This window comes from Dryobates pubescens, chromosome 19 (assembly GCF_014839835.1).
Source record: "Dryobates pubescens isolate bDryPub1 chromosome 19, bDryPub1.pri, whole genome shotgun sequence".
Lineage (NCBI taxonomy): Eukaryota > Metazoa > Chordata > Aves > Piciformes > Picidae > Dryobates > Dryobates pubescens.
This window is the reverse complement of record NC_071630.1, coordinates 10,386,551-10,410,705: the sequence shown is the minus strand read 5'-3', so window position 1 is coordinate 10,410,705 and position 24,155 is coordinate 10,386,551. Positions and strand designations below refer to the sequence as shown.

General features: G+C 35.9%; 1 protein-coding gene across 2 annotated transcripts in view; it reads right to left on the bottom strand.

The window, feature by feature from the left end:
- The window catches only part of CDH13 (cadherin 13), a 489,323-nt gene that overhangs the window by 173,765 nt on the left and 291,403 nt on the right, over positions 1-24,155 (bottom strand). For both annotated transcript variants that reach the window (XM_054169942.1, XM_054169941.1), the window contains exon 6: positions 22,027-22,171. In XM_054169942.1, the coding sequence (XP_054025917.1) occupies positions 22,027-22,171 (145 nt within the window). The remainder of the gene's footprint in view (positions 1-22,026; positions 22,172-24,155) is intronic.

The following is a 24,155-nucleotide window of genomic DNA, read 5'->3' as shown; positions in this document are numbered from 1 at the left end:
GCAAACTAAGAGTTCTGTTGTATACATTTAGCAAGATATTTCCTTTGTCATTTAGACAGTTGGAATGTAGGCCAAAAAAAGCTGAGATATTACAGAAATAAAAAAAATAAATATTGAATTTCTTAGGCTTGTTGACTAAGATGAAAATGTTGCCAGAATACTGGAAAAAAGACTAGAATTTCCTTTTAAATGCATACTTTGCTTTCCAAGGTGCGGAGAGGGGGAGACAGCAAAACAAACTAGCAAATCTGGGTCAGTTCCTATGAGCACAGAGCATATGTACCATCACAGGAAATTTCCCAAACTCCACTGACAATGTATGGTACTGTGTCAACAGTGCAGAAGGTAAAGCTATTTCTTCCAGTTTGTGAGGCACCTCAGTAACTCAATGTCTATATTAGATTAATAAATGCATTTGGCATCCAAGATCCTCTGCAGAAAATAGAAACAGTGGATGTACTGGATTTAAATACATAATTAAACAAACCCAGCTAAAAAAGCTGAAAGAAAGCTTTAGTTGGCTGAAATTCCCTAGCTACCAACACACACACACACACACACACACAAAAGGTTAATGAGACAGAAATCAAGTTTGTATAGGTGAATCCTATAACCATAAATATACAGACATCTCTCTTTTTAGGTATTCTTTTTAATTTCTCACAGTTTAAGGGAAGCATTAAAAACATTGAAAGTTTTAGCAGAAGGCATTTTTCAATATGTTTAACATACTGGAATGATGTCACCTTCAGTAGTTCTTGAATATCATTAGTAGGTGTCTCCCAGCCTCTCTAGAGGTCTACTTCACAAGATGGTTTAATTATTCCTAAAGTATTCTTAACAGAAATTAGCACATCAAAGCAATGAGAAACCAATGAGAAAATATTCCCTTTGTAAAAGTCCTCAAGTTCATGCATTGAGCCTGTGTGATTATAAAAGGTACCACTTCTGTAAAAGTGCTGTAAAAAGAGGACACAGAATGATAAAGTTTGTGATTTGGTTTGTTGTTTTTTTCCTAGCTCCTAAAAATGGAGTTAAGTTAAATATTTCTTCATGGCTCAATGTTTTACAGATTGGCTGCTTCAATCCACTGTTTCAAAGTACATACTTTTCCAAAACCAGCATAAAGCCGGTGTGTTAGCTTTATCCAACTTCTGTTAAAGTAAAAAGTTAACCTACAAAAAAATTAACATTTTCACATAAGAAGTCCTACTGAGTTTGGTTTTCTCATTACTCAGATCTCTTATTGACATTAATGTGCCAAATAAATCTTTGCTGATATTTAGTGACATCAGGTTTTAATTCACTTTTTAACAGGAGCTTTGCCCATGTCACAGTGAAAGGACTTGGACCTCTGATACTCTGATTTCAAAAAGAGTTCCATGATGAGTTAGCATATTAAAACCAAGTAATGAGAAATAGCCTATCATCAAAAATTTGATAATTTCACTCCATAAAGACAGCTTCCAATGATTCCTTTAATTCAGTGCCACAGCTGAAAGTGTTGTTAACAGAGATGTCAAAGAAAAGGAGCTCCAGATCATTGGGCATTTTATGTCACTTTAATGTTTAGGGAGGCAGCTGGGGAAATATATCAGGTTATGCTTATGTTCCAGTATTCATAACAGAGTTTATGGGTGCTTTTTTGTTTGTGTTTGTTTTGTTTTGTTTCAGTAGATGCCTGCAATATTATTTCTGTGGAAAAAAAATTATAATTAAATTCAAATATTCATTTTATTATGGATTTTAACTTTAGTTTGAATGAACTAGAGAGATACATTTCCTTTGTTTTGCCAAGCAGGGAAGATTAACATGAGCAACAAGCTGTGAAAGAGATTCATGCAGGGACTTGTGGATTTTTAGATTAGATTGGCCATTTCTTTTTATGCAAAATGTAAACATATTTGCAATAATTTCTGAGAAATTGAAGTGTTCATAAGCCAGGATTAATATGGCATACTACTGTATGATGACATATAGTTGCATTTTGCCTTTTATTTGACACTCAAATTGTCTGCTCTAAGAACTGACACTAATCATGTCAGCTGAACAAACTGAGATAGCAAGACTGGCAAATGACTGCATCATACTTTGTTGAAACCAAAAGCAGCAACTGATAAACTGTTATGTTTCTTTGCTTTTATGAGAAGAAACATAAGTTTGATGCCTGGCTATTTAGCAATTATTATTCCTATCAAGTTTGATGTACATATTAGTGAAATAAATATGTGTGCTTAGATTTACTTTTTACTCCATGGCTCTTGATTTTGACTGATAGAAAAAAAAATTAAAAATCATAATAAAATAGACTTTAATATGGCTGGCTGTTAAATTCACTGACTCAAAGTTGAGCAATCTCACCGAAGGAGATTATATAAAGTTCCACCTTCCCAGCTGGTATGAAGTGTTTTAGCTGATGTGTGCCACAAAATTGGGAAGACACCCTGCTGCTTCCTGGGCAGGACAGACAGCAGTTGTGACAACACTTGGGACAACACATAACATAACAACAACTCTTACAAGTGCACTATCTCTTGAATTGTGAGAGCAAAATGGAAACCAGATAGTCCTGGACCTACGAATTACACTGAGAGTTAAAAAACTGTTTGATAGCATTGCTCTCAATATTTTACTGGCTTACAGTGAAAAAGAAAAAGAAAGAAAGAAAGAAAGAAACAAACAAACAAAAAACCAAACCAAACAAGAACCAAAAAACCAAACCCTATCAGTTAGCCTTGTTGTCAATAGAACTCCCCAATAACCAAGCATATGAGGAGAAGCCTGCTACTCAATATGAATTAGTTACATTATCAACTTGGTTCTTATTGAGTGGTTTTATTGTGCCACTTCAAAAGAACTGTTATTTATAAAAGGTATTGCAGATACAGATGATCACTTGAATACGTACTTAAGCTTCATTTTCAGTCTGCTATTAACTCACCTGTAGAATATAACACAGGAAAAAAAAAAAGTTGTTAAAAGCAAGACCTAGGTGCTTAACTTAAAGTAAATGACTAACGCATGCCAGTGGCTTCTGTAGGGCTATAGCCATCAATGCTTAACAGTAAAATTAACTAATGTTAAGCAGTAAAATAATAGTTCTCATTGTCTTTTTTTTTTCCCTTTTGCTTTAAATTTGCTCCTTCTCTGGTTCATTCACTATATTCCCTCTGTCCCTTCACATCATCTGCCTTTTGCAATAAATGAGATGCATCCTACAAGACACAATTCACAACAAGGTAAATAGGAAAGGAGATGCGATAATGTGTGCATGCAATGAAGACAGACAAGGCTAACAACCAACCTTCATTGTGACATTTCCTAGCTTTTCTTTTGAACTATGGTACTTCAGTATCTAATTCTAATTCTAGATACTTCAGTACCTAATTCAGCAAAACTTTGTGAGATTAACATATGCAAAAGAAACTGAACATACTCCAACCTTTCTAATTGCACAGTGTATAAACCAGAAATACTACAGATGATTATCATCTGCAAAGAAACTCAAGGCCTCTTCTCCAACAATGTTGATAATTCTGCAGCATTTCCGCTAGAAAAGAAACTCAAGGCCTCTTCTCCAACAATGTTGGTAATTCTGCAGTATTTCTGCTAGAGACATACGTATTGAAAGTTGCAACACACAGATCAGGAAAACACAAGCCACGTGCTCATCTGGAAAACAGGTCTCTAAGTTGTGCTATTCGTTCTGCTTATTTTAGAAATATTTACCATTTCTTTTCACCTTCCCTTGTCCTGTGAAACAGGTAGCTAGAATGTCCAAAAGTGCATCAAAAAATGGAACAAACTCACTAATGTAGTTGTACTTCTTTTGATATATTGGGATACTTATATAAAGTATTTATATAGAAGATAAAACTTCATTTTGACTTTCAGCTTTTCATTGCAGAATTGGGTGATTTTTTAATTGATTTTTTTTTAATGGTAGGAACATTCATGCCTTTTACCATAGTTGTTTATTTTAAAAAGGTAAAATGCAACCCAAATCTAATCTGCTGAAAGTCAGAGCTGCAGGCAACTGCAGGATGTGTTGTCATTGGTGAAAAAAAAAGTTGTATTCAAAACTAATGAAATAAAAGAATTAAGATATATTCATAGGTGAACGGAAACCAACACTGACTATTTTCCCCTCTCGAGTTTAAAAATATATACTTTATAAATCTAATGTTCTAAACCCAGACCTGTCATTCAAAATAGGAAGAATACTTGTTTCTCTATTTTCCCTCCTGTTTTAAGTTAAAATTAGCCCTCAACTTCGATTAAAAAAGTGCAAAGTTTAATTGTGCCAAAACTGGAAATTTGAGATCCTGCCTGCTGTGCACACAGTGTATCATGACTGATCACAGCTTCCAGTAACAACAGTAAAACAAGCAAATAAATGAGCAAACCAAAGATGAACCAAGAGCAAAGAGAACTTCATCTTGTCCATTCTTTTGTTTCACTTTTCTGTAGCACAACATGATCATTACTAGAATTAGGTATCTGTGCTCACCTTTACTGAATGCATGTCACAGACATCTAGACAGTGAAAGCTAATCTGAGGAAAAATCATGATCTGACTTGAGGAGTTGCCTCTTTTACCCTGATGACACCCAGTTTAATGACATTTAGATATCTAGGGTGACATTTGGTTTATTGATGACTAGACATAGTTTTCATGGCTCACACTAGTTCACTGGAGGATTAACCACCCTTTGGAGACATCTATTTCTTCCCTCTAGAGAGCAGTAGAGGACCAAGCTATAACACTCATTAAATCTTCCTGCTTCACAGCTACATGGATTCCCCTGCCTTACTCTGAAGCTGGTTGCAGAGGTACATTGATGTGTGATACAGGATCTTCCATATTTAAAATTCTTGCTTTGTTGTTGCTGTTATTATTATTATTACCGTTGTTACTGTTATTATTACTGTTTGATCATTTTTAATATTACCTGTACTTGGAAGTTTGATGCAATTTTTGAAAGATTTTTTAAATGGAACTTCAGAGTATTGAGTTTGCAGCAGAATTCCCCATGGATTGAAAGAAATGGTAAAAGAAAAATTAACCCCAAGCTTTTCTGAGCAGCCTTTATACCTCACTAGTGCTTCTGTTAGAACAATAAGGTGTGCCAACACAATCACTGAGAGTTTACGAACTGTTTAAAAAAAGCAAAAAGCATTATTAACTTGCATAATATCACATATATAAATATTCCATCTTCCTCTAATAATTAAAAGGAATTATTAATTTTCTGTATATTTTAGCAGAATTCTGCATGGTCTCTGTATTAAAAGCTATAAATACTGGTTTCAGCATTATTCAGCATTTACCAAACAGTTTACATAATGTAAATATTGATGTAGCCTTTAGGTAGGTCTGAGGAATTCTGATCACTACATATTTCATTACTTTTAACATTGCAGCTATTGCATGACTCTAGGAAGGTTCTCAGAAGGGTTGATATGTACTAATATAACAAAATATATGATGAACTTTTAAAAATTCAGAATACTCTCCTAGAACTACTTAACTATCCTTCTATGATCCCTCTTCTATAGACCTTTGCTTTCATTGCTAAAGATTTGGAACTAATCTTCACTGGAGCTCTCCCAAATGCATTTTGGTTTACAAATCTTAGTGGCTTATGGTTTCCATCCATAGGGTAACATGATTGATAGCAGAGAAACAATGAAACTTTTTTCCCCCCTATATTGAGGAATGCTTTTTTAGACACAGATAGGAATGGTAAAGTATGAGTTGAATATTAAATATTCTCTTGAAGACTGCAGCATTAAATATTTCTTTTCCACCACTGGGTTCATAAAGTTACTCCTAACAGAAAACTGTATTTGAAACCAATATAATGCACTGACTTCTTTCAGCTTTAAAATATACTTTCTGCCCACATCCCTTCCCCTGTATAGGCGTATAGGAGTCAAGAACACACAAACAAACAAACAAAACCCAAACAAAACAAAACAAAACAAGAAAGAAAGGTTTCATTGTCAATCTCATTAGCTTCCATCATTCTACTGACAACTTCCATTCCTAGCATGGACCTGAGGCAGCTTTTCTGTCCCTGTGTGAACCCTTGTTTCAAACACAGCTGACCATCCTGCCAAGCAGTTGCACATGGTATGTGAACTCCTAGGCACCAAGAGAAACTGCAGCATGTGAAAGGCTTCACACTGGTTTGCTTGCATTCCTTAATGAACATAAAGTATATACCCAAGACATTTAACAACGGGGCCTTACACACTCTTAAATTTATGGCTTGCCTAGTATGTGAAATCATCAGGCAGTGTTATTTATCACATTTAGCTTTGTATATCTAGAGTTTGACCTCAAAAATCAGGACACTAAAATGATCTAATAAACAAGAGTATTAAAATCAATTTATTTCTTTAGTGTCCTGTCAAATTCAGGTAGTATTTGAAATATATTTCCTGCAACTTAGAAGTGTGGGAAGTGTTTTTTTTCTGATGTATTCTCTTGTTTGTAGAACTACATTTATAAGAAAAGTATGGATTAACTTGCAGGTCTCTATTGGCAATATTCATGTTTCCTCACAGTGCACTGAATTTCCAAGATGACTAAACAGGAATTAATGAATAACATCTGATTAACAGTCATTTTGGACCATAAGGGAGGAGGTTACAGTGTCTTCATCTCACCACAGAGCAGAAACTCCATAGCTCATTTAATCTTTTAAAGGAAAACTTCTCCAGGAGTTTAAATACTGCACAGGCTCTTTGCTGACCTGTGGCAGAAGGACAGATTTTGTCAATGAAATGCACCTGCCTCCCAGCTCCATTAACGGTAGGAAACTGTTAACACTAACTTTTATGAGCAAAGGAGCTCATGAACATGGTCAAATCAAACATTCTTTCAAAATCTGACTAAGAATAGTGAAGATCCTTGTGGTTCTTTGGTGACCTTTATTCTGTCTAAATAAGCTGCATGATGGAAAAAATAAAATTAAAAAGGTGTGCTTTTCTGAGACTATTTGGAGAATCTGGTGTAAACTGTTTCTATGTCCTCATAGTTTTCCATTACAGTCTTTACAATAATCTAACTACAAATTGGGTCCTGCTGTGAGAGAGGGGCTGGAGTAAACTAGTTCCAGAGGCCCTTTGTCCTTCATTGCTCTGTGATTCTACATGGACTAAATCATCCTTTACAGTTACTCATTCCAAATGACATGTCACAGCTTGACCTCACTTAAAAACTAAAAACTCCTCCCTAAGTGTTTTGCCACTTGTGTTTGTTGTCAAATGTATGGCAATTTACACATGCATTATATAGTGAGGTAGTCAATATTTCCTCAGTAACAGAAAATACACTCCAAACCCTAGAGGGGGCAAATTTGACTACCTGTTTTCTATTACACCTGCACACAGCTGATGCTTTTAGTTGACCTCTTCTGTTAATATCCCTAAATGAATGTGTGTGACCTGCAATGGGTCACTTTCATGCTTCATAATAAACTAAAAAACTGACACAGATAATGCAGAATTGTCTGGGTCTGAAAGGAATCTTCATAATTTAGAACAAGAGACATTTTATTTATCTATAATAAATACTAAATCTCAACCACACAGTAGGAATTTATAAATGAAGATGTAAATATATATACACTCACCAGGTACATGATGAGTACATCTAAACATCATCATTCACCTTTTAAAGCCTACAGAAAAAATCTCCATAGCAACTTGCAGTTACCAACAGTGGCTGTCATTTCCAACCGTGCAAAGAAAAATTAATTAGAAAGTGAGAACTTAGATTCTTGAAAATTAGCTCAGAAAGTCATAACTAGGAGTAACAACTTCTGTATCCCATACCAGTGGTCTCCCAGACTGCTCTGAAATGCTCAAGTGATATTCTTAAAAGCAAAAATATAAAGCTAGAGGTGCTCAGTGTACTTCATAAAAATTGGTAACCGCTATCTCATCCCAGCTTCCGTGGGATCCACTCCCAAAGGTGTTTCATAACTAAAGGAACAGCATACGTGTATCTGTGAGCAAGCACGCATGTCAAAAAGTGCCATCTACCAACACATGGAAGTGTGCACTTCTTGGCAGCCTGTGGGCTCTAGAATTCTTACTATGTCATAGATATTACTGACAAGGCTACAATTTACATCAAAGCTGAGAGTTTCAAAGTCATTGAATATATCCACTTTTCAAAATTTGTCACACATCTTTAGCAAGCACAGAATTTTGTACTCTTTAAAGAATAAATTAGACAAAACTCAAGCTAAAAAGTGCATCTTTTGGGGTTTGCACTTTAGTACATGAGAAAACACATGGCATATGAGATGCAAAAGAGATCAACAATGCTGTAAGTAAATAATTTTAATTCCTGACTCGTACATACTTATGCCTGAGCCTTTTTATCTCAGAAGCACTTTGTGATTATTCCTCAACAAGCTCCACAAGAGAAGGAACACAGAGTCAGAAAGATGAGACAAGGTGCTATAATGTAAGGTGTAAGCATCCTAGACTGAGTCAGCCAAGGGAAAACAAAAAAATACTATAAAGAGATCAGAAGGAAGTCACAAAACTTCTCTCAGAACAGTACAAACATAGTGGTCAGAAGAGGCCCTCCATTAAATCCTCCTCACAGCTCTCAGTCATTACAAGCACTTAAGTAATAGTCCCTCCACACCGTGGTGGGTGGACAGTAGAGGGGAGTGAGTTTTTGCTGCTTACTGCTATTAGGAAAAGAAAATATAAAAAATAACATATATTGCCATCTTCTTTCCTTAAGAAGTTATTTTAAACTGGAACAAGCTTTTCATTGCAATTTTTGATCAGAACTTTTGTTTCCTATATCTCCACTTTTGCAGTGTAAAGCAATCACATCCTTGAGAAAGATGCATTTTAGCTAATGCATAAGAGCAAATACCAAGCAAATGGCACAAGTTGTACCACGTCTGCAGGGGATCTGTAAATGCATCTATAAATGAATCCTAAATGGACCCACAGACTAAATCTTGCCATTTGCCCTTCAGTCGTTTAGGAGTAAACCAACTGATTCTAATTCTCTGAGAAATTTGACACATTTTAGAATTCTGGGGATACAGCAGCAGAGCTGGTCAGCAAGTACACTTCTCAGCTGGCCCATTACCTTCAACTCACAGTTGGTTTTGGTCCAGAATCATAAAGAACAAAACACAAAAGCTGGTAATTAATTTACACACTTTAAAATCAAATGTGAGCAGAAATGAGGATCACCCACCCCTGCAAAGCTTTGTACCCCTTTATTCCACACACTAATCGAAATGAAAATGACCGTATCAACTGCACAGTCATGTATTCCACCAGGGAAACTCTCAAGGAGAGGAAACTTTAATGACACCCCATGGCAATCACAACTCTGTCAAGCAGCCATTTCCCACTATCTCTTGTACTCTGAGGACCTGTCAGATAGGGCTGGAGAAAAAGTGTACTTTAGTACAGACTTAATAAAACAAAATAAATTAAGCAAATATTGGAGAACAAAGCTGCAAAAAAAAGATTTATTAGGGCACAAGTCCTTGTTTCTTAGCACCAAGACATTAAAATTCCTGGCAGAAGCACACACCCCTGGCTTGCCAATGGCCCACTTTCCTGCAGCCTGTTTTTGTTTAGAAAAAACTTCAGAAAATCCTGAATATTAAACCTTTCTTCAAGCTATAATGATCATGGAGATTAGCTCTGATCTGCAGTTTTAGGCCATATGTAAATTTGGTATCCCTAGGCAGAGTAGCAAACCATGAAATACCCTTCTCTTTTCCCTTTGGCTAGCAATAATGAGACTGCTCTACAGACCCCCATTAATATTGGTTCACACCACCTACTTAGCATTCAACAAGTTGTAATTCCTGGACCTTAGTCTACAGCTTAGGTATACCAGGATTTGCAAAAGAAAAGAATTTAAACGTTGAAATCAGCTACAATGATAATGAAACCTTTACTTCATTCAGTTTCTCTTAATTAATTCCACATTTTTGGCTGCTGAAAATTTAGTAGTATTTAAGCATCTTCACCACTACCTCTCCTCACACAGATGCTTATGAAAATTCTAAAATAGGTATGTTAAGGAAGAAATCTTTCCTCTACTCTAGCACATATTGTTTAAAACCCTCAGGACAGGCTAAAGTAATACAAGGATGTGCCAGTCACAAGAAAATATAAGTATTTATGCAACGGTATATTTAATATAGAATCATGATGGGAATGGAGAAACTCCCTGATACAGCCAGTGCTGTACAGCATCTCTCCCTGGATGAGGTGTGAGAAAAAAATCCCCTTGCCTTTATCAGACAAGTTTATTTCATTTAATTTAGTAAAGAGATGTCTACAATCAGCAACAAACCACACAGAACAAAGATTCCTTGACAAATGGTTCCCAAACATGACAGGAGGTGGTAAAAACAGCAATTCTGAATGTCTCTGTGAGGAACTTCTCTGAGCACAGAACGAATTTACCCGTTCACACTGGTCTGTAGTGTATGCTAATAATACTAGGACTGCTGTTTTATTCTGTATGGTGTCTGAGGAAAACATTTTGGATTTTTATGTCCTTCCTCTATGCAAAACAACTGACAGACTGTAATCTGGAAACCAGGAACAAGGGAAAACTAAAAGCTTTGCTTGCTTGCTTTCAAAAGGATTCTTCAGTTTGAAGGGGAAAAAAAAAAAGAAAGATAAAAGAGAGAAATGAGCTAAAACTTTATTCAATAGTGATGAAGCCTGAAGCTGATCATTTCAACCTTCTTGGCTACAGCTGTAGCAATAAGAAAATAAGAGCCCAAAGGATGGATAAACTATATTATCTTAACTAGCAAAGGCAAGCCTTCAAAATATGAAATTGGAAAGGAAAACCCATACTATTAACTTTTTTTCTCTGGCTAAGAAAATATGATCAAATTTTTAATTCTTTAGTTCTTATTTAGTAAGCCTGCAGCATAGACCAAGCCTGCAGAAAGTGTAACCTCCCAAAATTAAACTGCCAAATAAGCAAGATTACAACAAGCCCAAGAGGCATGTCTATCTTTTTGTCTTATAATTGAGTGCTGTAGTTTTTTGTTACCAGAATCTCTGACAGAGTACAGCTTAAAATCCAGAAGGAAAACTGTTTAAATTTAAAAAGAAGTTTAAAAAACAATGCTTGCAAGTGTGTCCAAACAGTAATGTATGCAATTTCATGATCCATTACACTGTCAGTTAAAAAATGCTGATGTGACTTTTGCTTTGTTTTTGTTTCCCAGAGCTATGGTCTCCCTCTGCTACAGATGGGAACTGTGTTCCTATGACAAGTTCTAGCCAACCAGATTGGGGGCCTATTATCCCATCTGCACAAAAAGTTGACATAAGAGTACTGCCCTTCACATCTTTGTTAAATTTATCATAAACTTTGATGGCTATACTAATGTTTGTTTTACTAACATTACATAGGTTGCTCATGCAGATCAGTGATCACTAGGCAGTGACTACCCCATAGACATTTCAGTATTTCAGAACATCTCCTTTAACTTAAGAATATCCTTTTAGTATTAGTTATATGTTGTGGTTTATACAACTACTCATTCAATATCTGTCAGTTCTTTAACTATCAGAATTTCTCACAGTGGTTTTAGCATGTGAGCCCTTCCTCCAATAGCACTTGTCTGAGTAGTCCTTGATGTTATTCATATAACTATTGCAGAATTTAACAGATGAAAACCTTAAACTACTTTTATTTGGTTGTTGCTGGTATTTATGTTACTATATCCGAGTGTAATGTAGATCAAGGATACCAAGTACCTCAATACCATTTTTCTGGCTTGAAACAATAAACTATTGTCTCTTAGTGGAAGAATCCAAAGTTCATTGGAAATATCAGCAGGATGCTTCCCCATCTTACATTCACCCTGGCTTCATTCCAGGGCTTGCTCAAAACCAGTGCAATCCTGCAAACGTTTACAATTCTTCTGACTGCAGTACTTCAATAGCCTGTGGGAGTAAGAACCTATTCTTGCATATAGAAAAAACCCTGCACCTCTGTATTGTTTAATAGTTTGATTTGCTATTACATGCTACTGCATAAGTTTTATTTTAATGTCATGCAACTGCTGTGATTGCATTTTTATAATTGGTGCTCTACCCCAGAGGATAACTTTTTGAAGAGCTACCTGGGTGCTGATTCAGAGAATTTACTGAAGGCGCTTTGGGTAGAAGTACTTAGTTCTGAAGATTCCTAGCGAAGGTGCTGCAGGTGCTGAAGAATTCAAACTACAAAAATCAATGCCATTAATTAATGGTTCATGCAGCATAATATAAAAGAAAGTTCAGATAGTGAATTAAAATGTTTAAGTCTTCGATAATATTCAGCTGAGATGCAGATACCCTTCTGAAATTTGTGTTTATTCTGTCCAGAGGTCCAGAACTGTATTATCTTGATTTAAAAAACAAAACAAAACAAAACAAAACCCCCACACCAAACCAAACCAAAAAACACAAAAAACCCAAACCAAACAAAAAAAAAAACCCAACCACAGCACAAAATCTTTTTTCTTACTTGTTTGAAAACATGTTAGTTTTGCTCACTAACAGGACTTGACATTTAAAACTAAATGCAGTTCCCCATATATTTTTTTGGTGGACAGCCATGGAAAGCTGCTACACAGAAACATGCTTGCACTTTGTGCAGCTATGAGTACAAACAAATATCTGCTTGCAATGGCAGGCATTTTCTGTACTTAAAAGACAATCTGAATTATTAAATTCAGGGGTTACATTTTTTGGAAGTTTTGTTCAACCTGTGTAAGCCAAGTGAACTATTGTAAATATTTCTAGTAAGAAAAAAAACCCCACAACACTTATCATATTATAAAAGAATAATTTACCTATCATTAATTCTTCTGTTTCCTTTTATACTGTTCAATCATTCTCACTAAGATTTCCTATCCTGTCACAAAAGTTTTCAGTCTTCCAAATGTAACATACAGCAATCCTTACCATTTGTCGGACCACCGACTGCAATTTAAATCCCAAACACTGTATTTAATGGTGTGAAAAGAAAGACTGAGGGCAGGAAATAAAAGGAGAAATGGTAGACAAATATAAAAAAACAACAACAAACAAAACAAAACAACAAACAAACAACAAACAAACAAAAAAACCCCAACCAAAACAAAACAAACACACAAAACCAAACAGCTATGTAGCTCTTTCACAATAAATGCAGAATGGATCTGCCTATTGACTGATCCTGGCATTCCGTACTAAGGCTAACAAATCCTGCCTGCATGGACAATTTATAGGCTTTTTTCCATTTAGCACTTGGAGCAGTGGCCACACCAGAGTGATACTGTCAAAGGAAATGATGTCTTACTGTTACAATATCTGGTAACACTACCCCAGGATTTACGTCCAGTTGAGTAAGAGGACAAGGAAGGGGGAGCAGGATTTCAACTACTGTATCTACTGCCATCAGTCTCCAAATCATGTAATAAATTTATGGTGCATGATTGCAAGCTGTAAGGATTTATCACCCTTTTCATGCACTTTAAAAGGCTTGAATGAAATATAGTGGTGTGGATGCTGACAGTCCACTGACTTAAAGCACAACTCCATGTAGAGCCTGCAGGTCTTCTGGCCTGCAAAGAGGTGATGGGAGCCCAGTCTCCAGAAATGGTAATTTAGAAGTATATCAACACAAACCAAGATTCTATACCACTAATAAAGCTTATCAGGAGGGATACAGTACCCTCCTCTGTAGTATGCCACACAGCAATGCATTTCTTCAGATAATATTTCCCTGGCAATATCCAATATCTTTCAATTATTGATTATATGGATGAGATGGTCTCATGTGTCCAATCTGCCTGAACCTGTAAAGCTCATCTTTCTCTTTTCTGAGAGGACAGAATCAGATGCAACAACAGGTGCAAAAGCCACCGGTCAATTTGTTAATGCATACATTTTGTTTTGCAAAGAATTACTTACTGAACTGCACAAAATCACTTGAGACCTTGTTTTTCAGTACCCATCAAGGACTCCAGCATTAAAAAAAAAGAATCATTTGTTCAGTAATTAAGAAATATGCTGATTTTAATTTAATGAACCTGGGCATTAATGTAAAAAGATTAGAAAGAACTATCCTTGCTTTCACTGACCTGTTCATGGAAGCATGAATATTTTACTACATGAAATGTCCAGGACAAAGACCATAATGCTTTTATAACCTTTAACATTAAGCATTAAGGCTGATCTGGTCATAAGACTAGTTTTGGTATTTAACTTTGTGTCCCTACAGAACAGGAGGCGAAAACTCATTTTAGCAGGAGGGACAGTGAGCAATCACAGCAGCTGTGCAATAAAAAGAACAAAGTCAAAAGGAATTTTCAGACTGGGGTTGAATTACAGGGTGGCTCATCATTTCTCATCCTCACAAAGAGGCCAGCAATTCTGACCTGTGCACCTAAGCTGATCTGGAGCCTATTCTGAGACTAACCTATTTCTACTGAAACACCAAGAGTAATTGAATCCTGGAGTGAACTGCAGACTCCTGATTTCAGACACTCATATCACATACTCCTTTTGAGTGAACTGCTAATTGCTACACATGAGATTATTTTAATTTGCTCAAAATGTACTGGTTTAACCATGCTTGCATAGCTGGACCCCTGCTAATTACTGAATAATATTTTAATAACTTATTCCTCTCAACTTCTTGAAAAAGACATAGGCAGATTAGACTAGACATCTTTGTCTGCCAAAATAAAATACTTCATTAATGAATTTATATCTTTTCTTTACATCATGTACATACACAGTTAGTAGAACTGTTAAGATCCCTAAGCCCAACTAAAGGATTAGATAAGAATTTGTATGCCTGTATATGTTCATCTCTCTGTAATATATTCATATCATGTATATATAAATAAATAAAATACACAGATTCATATACAGCTATATTTCATCCCACGCTGTTTTGAGCATAACTTCCTACTGTGTTCTACAAAGCAGCTGTGCATCATCAGCCAACTGGTTCTGTTTGGAAATTAATATAGACATTACAGAGGTTTCTAAGTAGTTCACAGCCCTTACATATGCAGACTAGATCACAAAAAAAAATAATAATCAAGAGTGAATACATTTTGTCAGATGCAGATGATTAGTTTTAAGAAGAGATTACTGAAAGGTTGCCATCAACAGCTTTTAAAGTATGCACAAAACTAGGAACGTTTGTACACAGAAGAACTGATATGCTGAGTTATACCCAAGCCCAGTATCTCATCTCCAGCAGTGAAGAACTAGGAAGAGTATGTGAAAATGGTTTGCTTTTCCCAAGACAGGTTTTTCTGTGTTTGCTTGCTTCCTTTAACTTGGAGGCTTCCTAGGCCACAGTCTCTGTAAGTACTATTATGCTGAAAAGAACAAGTTGCTGATGATTTTTTCTCCCTGGATTTATCACAATCCTTGAACCAATTTATACTCCTGTTTTCCACAACAGCTGATAGCAATAAGTTTCATAGTGAAATGTGTAACATTTGACATTTCAACCCTCCTCTAAAATCAAAGTATTGCCACAACAGGCATTGCTCTGAATCAAAAAACATTCAAAGGTATACAATCGAGATTGTCTTGAGACATTTCAGCTTCGCAGTTCTGTTTTCTGATGATGATTAAAAGAAAAAAGAAAAAAGAACATTTTCCTATGAAATAATGAGCTCACTCCTTGCAAACCTTTAGCAGCCAAGAGGTAGAAACTGAAAATAAATTGAGAGGTCTTAACAAATGCTAAAGTGCTATCCATAAGAGAGGTTGTCGTGAGTACTTGAATTTTCAACAATTCTCTTAGTTAGAGCTCTGTTTTACACATAGGATATAAATCTAACCCATAGCTTTACAAGTTTTATTTGTTTGTTTAAACAAAAAGAACAAATAAAATCAGGATGGAACCACAAGAGAAAAAACAAAGTGATTTGGATCATACCAGCATGATAAATAAAAGATGGGTGAAATATGTTCCTCAAGGTTAGCAGATCATGCCCACTCAATCGGGACTGAGTCAGGGTCTATCAGGCAGGCGCTTAAGGATTTAATTTATGAGGCAGTAAGATGGCTATAATTAAAATTCACAGACTGCAGTAGTTAACTTTCTGGTACTAGAATGCATCAATATTACCATATTATTCTCATACAAGGTGTTTATAAAATTTACAAAATTTCTTATTTTCCTAGGTAAACCCAGTGGTAATATTATTATTTTTTTTTAAGACAAATACCCCAAAGAGTTCAGCATACTTCTCTTACTAAAAGAAATGTCAAAAACCATTCATAAGTATTTGTTTTCCTCATACATCGTAAGCAGAAAACCATTTCCACTACTGTCTTGAACTCAGGTTTTTCATTGTTTTGGGGCATCATTAGTGTCAGCAGTGTTTCCAGCATGTGTCTTTACTGAAAAACTACACTTTAGCACCCACCAAAATGTACCAGTTTGCTGCAATTACGTTTTTCTGCAATCCTTATTCCAACATTCCATATTTTATTCTCATTATGGTCATGAACTCTATCTACACTCAAACTGCTTTTCAAGTATTCATCCCAGACTACTTTCCTTAGGCAGCATTTTGCTTAGTGAAATAGTTTCATACGACAGGTGTATGCCGCTAAACCAGTTGTGGATTTTTAGCGTGGAACTCCTGAAAGCTTTCTACATCTCCCCATCATAACCTGAGTAAAATGCAGCACAGTGCAAACCATCAGCACAATAAATATATGCAGCCCATGTCTTCCTTCAGACCTAGGCCATCAAATGATGATTAGTGCTTGCTCTAAAGGGGTATTGATGTTGACACAATTTTGGTTTTCAGGAAGCATATTCTTATTTTAGAAATATGTGCAATGACCAAAACAACCCCACATGAACCAATGCATGTGTGTGAAGAACACAGTAACTTTCATGACAAAAAAAAAGAGAAATATCAACTTAACATTGATGCAGGCAAAATCAGAGTCCAGATCCTCCCTTTACCTAGATAAAAAGAAACTATGTCCTTTATTATTCTCTTCAAACAAATCTTTGTGAAATGTTTTATATATATATATATATATGTGTGTGTGTGTGTGTGTGTATATATGCATATATATATATATTTTAATATTAATTTTTTTGTTAAAGGAAAACTCTTAAAAACACCTTTGTATTTTCCTCCATGTTATTGGATTTATAAGTCAAAATGAAGTACTGGCTTGAAGGATTCACCAAATTCAGTATCAGTTTACACCCTTGGATTCTTATTCCAGAAACCTTCAGGGATTACAAGGAACAAAACATAAAGTCCAGAAAAATATTGCCATAATATTTGAAATATACCAAAGATGACAACACATCCATATCAGACAAAGGTGCCTTATACATCTGCATTACCTTTGTAGGTGAGCCTGCTTGTAGTTCACCTTTACTGGTAGCTTTTGATTCTCATTGATCATATCCAGGCTCATTTACCTTCATTTGTGCACTAATCCTCTTGTTATTGTTAAGTTAAGTATTAAAAAACTCCATCCTCTCAGGTTGTTTTTGATAAGAATGCACCATCTTTTGAGACATTTTTCACTTATCTGAATCACAGGCACACACTATCATACCAAGCACAGATATCAATAATACTCAGTTCTTCGGACTCTTCCTCAAGCTTTATCCATTCTTATAAATTATTTTATGATACTGAACAAACCTCTAGGCTACTCTTCTTAATTCCTTCTGTTCCTTCTCCAAATGTCATCAAATGTCCCTGCATTTCTAACAACTATTTATAGACACCTATCAGTTCTGCTTTGGGCTCCATGGCTGGAATGCAATGTATTCAGGCTATTTGCATCATGGAAAACAAGTTAATTTAAAAAATATAATTCTAGAGCAATTTTCCCAACCACTGCAGTTAAGATTTTACCCCACTGGGCTTGAAGCATATTGTACAGTCACATAGTGTAAAATGTGTTTAAAATCATTTCTGTTAAATGCCTCTAGCAAATGAAATGAGATAGCTGCCAAGTTCATTTAACCACCCTTCACTTTAAAACCTTTAAATGGTGAGACATCCAAATGGTTCTGGCTGCCTATGTAATCCATAAGATTGCAGTCACTCTCATAACACTGAAGTAAGTTTGCAGCAGGACATAGATCCTAAACCTCAGAGTTGGTAGCTGGATAGATCAGAGATGCATAGAAAATAATCTGTGACATAGCTTAGAAAACACAAATGTGAGAAATCAGCAGCACAGTTAGCACCAACCCCGTTACAGGAAGTAGAAAAACTGCTGTAAGTGACATTGGATCAGGCTCTATTACTTACCTGGTATATAGGCACTGACTTTAGTCTCATACAGAAATTAGAGACTTTATAAGTAAATATTTTTTGTAAAGTCACAAGCTATTTTTCTACTGGTCTTGAAAAAAAATAATCCTCCAAGTTTGCAGTTTGTCCAGGAAAAGACTTTCTAATAGAAGTCTGAAAACTTCCACAGTCACTTTAAGCATCACATTTTAGTGCACTTTTGTTAGAATTTGTCTCTAGGCTATTTCCAGGCAGATAACAATTTTCCTTGTAAACAGCTAATTAACTGTAGCTAACTATATCACCAAATTGCTCCAGGAAAGATTTATCAGAAAAGAAATACATTACTATATCACCTATTGTTCACATATTTTTATCATTAATTATGAGCTCTGGCAAGTCCTAGTTTGAAATCCAAATGAATATTTATTCAGGTAATGCATATGCAAGTAATTATGTCCAGTTATTTGCCTCTTTAGTAAAGCATTAGCACACAAATTGTAGATGTCCAAGTAATCAGTGATGTTTAGTGTGAGTTCAAAAATCACCACTTAAAAGAAGTGAATGGCCTATGTAAGACAGAAAACATATTAAAAGCACTAAAACACATCCTGATGGGACTATGCACAAAGGAGTCTTTAATTATTCATAGGCAGATTAAATAAACTCAAAAATTACACAATCTCTCCATGTTCTGTTTTGTTTCCTTCTGTTTGTACCTATCTGAAATGGTACATAGAGGGTCCGTAAAAGGTGCTTGACACATTTCACTGTAACTTCTGACTTTCTCTAATTAAAGAACTGGGGGAAAAGTCATTTTGGATAACAACAAATAGCTGGAACAAGTCTTACAGCAATCTAAAGGAAGTACAATATAAACATTAACCAAGATTCATCAGTAAAACTCTGATCTTTCTGATGAACGATAGACAATGTGTAAGTGCAATTTTAGAGTCAGTAAGTGGAAAGTCACTGGAAAATTCCATTGCAGTTTTGTCTACTAAAATTTTAGCCCCACAGGAAAATACATAGGAATGCAGCAATGAATAATTTAAAGTAGGATAACAATATCAACTGAATCCCTTATCAAGGCCTCAAGGCAAGTTTCACAGTCTAGTATATCTATATTTTTCCCTACATAATTATAGTTTTCCCTACATAATTGTATACCTCTCCTCATTGAGTTGTTGGAATCCATGGACCTTTACCCTTTGGCCCAGCAATGGTGAAGCTAAAGCCAAAATACAGTATGAGCATTATTTACTTTTCAGCAAAGGACTGTTTGAGTGAATGGGTTTGATTCAGAACTTGAAGGAAAGTGTCTGTGATAAGAATGTTTTGCATATAATGCAAAGCTTTGCTTTTGGAACTTGAAAAAAACCCCAAACCAATACAATTGCAATACAAAAAGAAGGAATCGGGAATCATACATGCAAACACAGGCACACTGAGATTTCTATCAGGCTGCACAATGCAACTATTGATTTGGATCAGCAAAACAGTACAACTTGATGAATAATTTTAAGATATATGCGACAAAATTTGAAGAACTATGGAAAACAAATTCAAACACCATGAAATCCTGGTTGACTGGATGCCATCTGCATAGAGACTTATGACAGATTCTAGCTAACACTGATTCTACAGGTTCACGTTGCACAAAATAATTTTGCAAGTATTGGTGTTCTTGACACCAGGAAAATGAGGTTATGAAGCTTAATAGGATGAATACCTAGGGGGAAGGAGGGAGAGGATAAGAAAAAGATAAAGCTGAGAAAAATTATTCAAACTTTGGACTAACAGGGAAGACAATCAAAATGCCAAATGCTACAAGCATAAACAGCACAGCTCAGCAACACAAAATTGATGAAAACAATTACAGGATAATTCACTGCAAATTGGATTGAGAAACATGTCCACTGAATCAGAAGCATAATCTTCAATACAAGGAATGAAAAGGGAAAAAAAAAAAAAAAAAAAGGAAAAGCAAACAGTTTATAGCTGAACAAAACTGCCAATAAAAAATAAAATAAAATTTTAAAAAGAGAAAAGAAACTGGATATAGTTTGAATAAAGATCATATAGCAGATAACAGATAAGTATTGTCTTATAATGTGGAATTAACAAGGATAGACATGAGACTAAATGTTGCTGATGAAGGGCACACGGTACATAAGAGGTTAAATTTCTGCTTTAGTGGAAAGAGATGAGGTGACTGAAAAACCTGCAGGAACTCTCAGCTCATATCCAAAGCTCATATATTACCAGTAGGATTAAAGCTTAAACAGTGTTGAGTTTGTGCTGTTTGGCACAGCTTCCTTTTACTGAAACATAGGATTTAGGGGCTGTGAATGTACTACATCATCCTACTGTGTGGTCTAGGGATGTGTGTCTAGATGGGCATAATCTGAAGATGCTGTAGTTGAAAATGTAGTAAAGTTGGTCCCTTGATCCAATTAGATAGTCACACTCTGCTACATACTATTGACTGAGCAAAGGAATCTCTGACATTTGTTAGCAATATATTCTCAGTTACAGCGCAGTGGGAATGAGAAGTGGAGCAGTCTAAGGAAGTTTCTTTTGAATTCAGAATAAGCAATCTATATCTGAAATAAGTTCAGAATATACTACAAAAAAGAGCTGCTATTTGCCTTGCAGCCATACTCACAAGTATGAAAGACATTTCTTGTTTGAATGAAAAGACCATCAACTGTTTCACAACATGCTTGTCACAAGTAAGGTAAATGAACATTTACCTGAAAACTCCTCCTAATATGACAAAGAGGCCACTCATAATGCATTTCACCCCTATGGTTTTTCAATGGCAAACAATGGCAGCTATATGTGAACATGCAAAACTAACTAAAACTGTTACAGGATTTCTAAAACCAACATAAATAATAAAATAAGGACAAGGAATAACTTCTAGTCCTATCAGTATGTAATACAAGGAAATGAAAGGTAATGTCTTTCCTTGATGAGAGTAAACAAAGCACATGCCACCACATTAAGCTTCAATTAATATTAAATATTCATCAAAATATCATATACTTGATTCCATATTAATTTAAAAATATTTCAGCATGCCTATGCAGCCAGAACCTTCTCTCTATACTCACAGCTTCAAGTGTATGAGGACAAGGCCTTGTGTTCAATGAGGCATAGAAAGACATCACCCACAACTCTGATCTCAGAAAAATCAGTGTCACTCTGCTGATATTAACTGGAGTTTCTACTGGTTTAGATTTCTTTCACCAGAATCAGAGTTAACTCATAGATAATCTGATCATACAAGTGCTACTTATGAGTGCCATATAGATACCTCTGTAGCAGAATGCAACAGCTGTTTAATAATTCAAAATGGAACCGCACAACAGCTGAGGATGACAGTTGAAGAAAATGAAGGCTGAGTGCCTTCATCTCCAAGAAGAGTTTGTCTAGGATAGTTGTACCCAAATATTCCAAACTATGTTATTTCTCTCTGCCCCGCACCACCCCCCCCCTCCCCCCCCCCCCCTTTTCATCCTTTAGAAACATGGCTGCTTTTCAAAAATCATTGCCTGCTGTCTTGAAGGGCTGCTCACACCTCTTTATTAGGGGGAATGTTTGATGAGCTGTAAAATCAGTTGTGCAATATTATAATCATGCATTTAGTAGTAAAGAATTTGTTCAGGCATTGTTTATAGAAATATAATCAGCATGGACTTACCTGTAGGGGATCCCTCCATGACATGACCAACGTAGGGTCCTTCTTTGAACATCGGCCTGTTGTCATTTTGATCAATAACAGAAATATCCAGGCGGACTGGTCCATCAATGGTTTTTCCACTTATATCTGTGACCTCAACTTCAAGCTGTATGAACAGAGAGGAGTAAACTCATTAGTTCACTATCACAATAAGCAAAGAGCAAGAAAAAATAGTTCGGATCAGTGCTGCTGTAAGCAGACCCTGGCAGTGACACCACTTGCAGTCCATTTTTTTATACTAGGCTTAGAGTGGTGTTTCAATCTAATCAAAGGATACAAAACTCAAGATAGCCCTTGGCACCTTGAAAATGCCATATCCCCTGAAGAATGCAATGACCAGAGTATAAGAAAAAAGACCCCCTGTAAATTTGATACAAATCATGTAAAGATTTGGTTAGAATTTGTCTCTTTTTCCAAGTGTGTTTCGATTGGGTACATGCAGAAAATCACAGCATACTGCAGGCTCTAATGCCAACACATGCAGCTGAAGCTTTGTTTGGACTTCCCTTACTTGCAAAAATATGAAGAAAAAGATTGTAATGCATATCTAAACCCTCCAGTCCACTTGCAATGGAAAGTCACAATGAGTTACCAAAACTTAATCAGTCACTAGGGCAAACCCTATCAAAAGTTCCAAGATAATAGAAAACGTCAGTTTAGCTTGCAGCCTTATGCTGTACCTGCAGTTCCTTCCCCTCACCAAGACATCAGTGAAAAACAGCAAGAGACATATCAGCAACACAGTTTTTATTTTCACCTACCCTATCCATCCCTGGACTCAGTTTTTTAATAGAGTTAAGCCAGCCAGAAAATGAACCTGAGCACTGATGTTAATATCACTCACTTCCAGTCTTTCCCTGAGAAAGTGGTAGCAGTAGTGGCTGGAAGTCTCTGAGCATTTTGTTTATTCTGTTAATATATTATTCACTGCTATGTCTTATACCTTTAAGTTATTTATAAGGTAATAAAAAGTCCTACTAGGAAAGAATTAGGTCAGAATTCTAATTCCTTATTAAGATGTATGGCTGATTATCCCATCTTTCTGTATTTTGTTACGCTTATAAAAATATGCCACTTTTGTTTCCCTTCAGTGTACTGTGTGTGAGTAGGAGTGTTTGTTATGACTAAACTATCTACTCACTATTTACTTACTGTAAATACTGTAAATAGTGTCATAGGCCAATTTTCAGTTCTCTGGCAATTGTTCTTGCAAGCCTTTCCCAAACCTCTTTGTTTTGCCAGATATGCAGAGCTTAAAACCAAGCTAATACTCTGATGTGGCACATTGGTTCATGGAGGAACATACCCTTTCTGATTTCCAGGGCTTGTTTAACTCTACTCCAAAGCAAACAAAATAGTTTTAGAATTGTATATAATGTAATGGGCACTAGAAAGGAAAATTGCAGTCTTATTACTGAACTACATTAAAGTTAGATACAGTTTTGGATATGGTTGGAAACTGCTGACAAAAGGAATCATAGAATAATGTGGGTCGGAAGGGACCTTTAAAGGTCACCTAGTCCAACTGGCCTGTAGTGTGTAAGGACATCCTCAATGGACCAAGTTGCTCAGAGCCTCATTCAACCTGACCTGGAATGTTTCCAGGGATGAGGTGTCTAGAACCTCTCCAGGCAACCTATGCTGATGTTAAAACACCCTCAGCTTAAACAGTTTCTTCCTTTCCTCTGGCCTAAATCATCCCTCTTTTAGTTCAAAACCACCATCCCTTGTCCTATGGCAGCAGGCTCTATTAAAATGTTTGTCCTCATCTTTCTTCTTGTCCCCTTTGTACAGAAAGGTTGCAATAAATTCTCCCTGGAGCCTTTTCTCCTCCATGCCGAACAACCCCAGCTCTCTCAGCCTGTTCTCACAACAGAGGGGTTCCAGCCCTCAGATCATTTTTGTGGCCTTCTCTGGAATTGTTCCAACAGATCTATCATGTCTTTCCTGTGCTGAGAACTCCAGAGTTGGGTATTTTATCTTAGTAAATGTTGACTCATCAAAACTATGTTAATTGCTTTGGGAAATGGAAGAACAGCAATATTTCTCTGTGAAATTCCAGCAAATTCATTTTCAAATTCAAGATAATT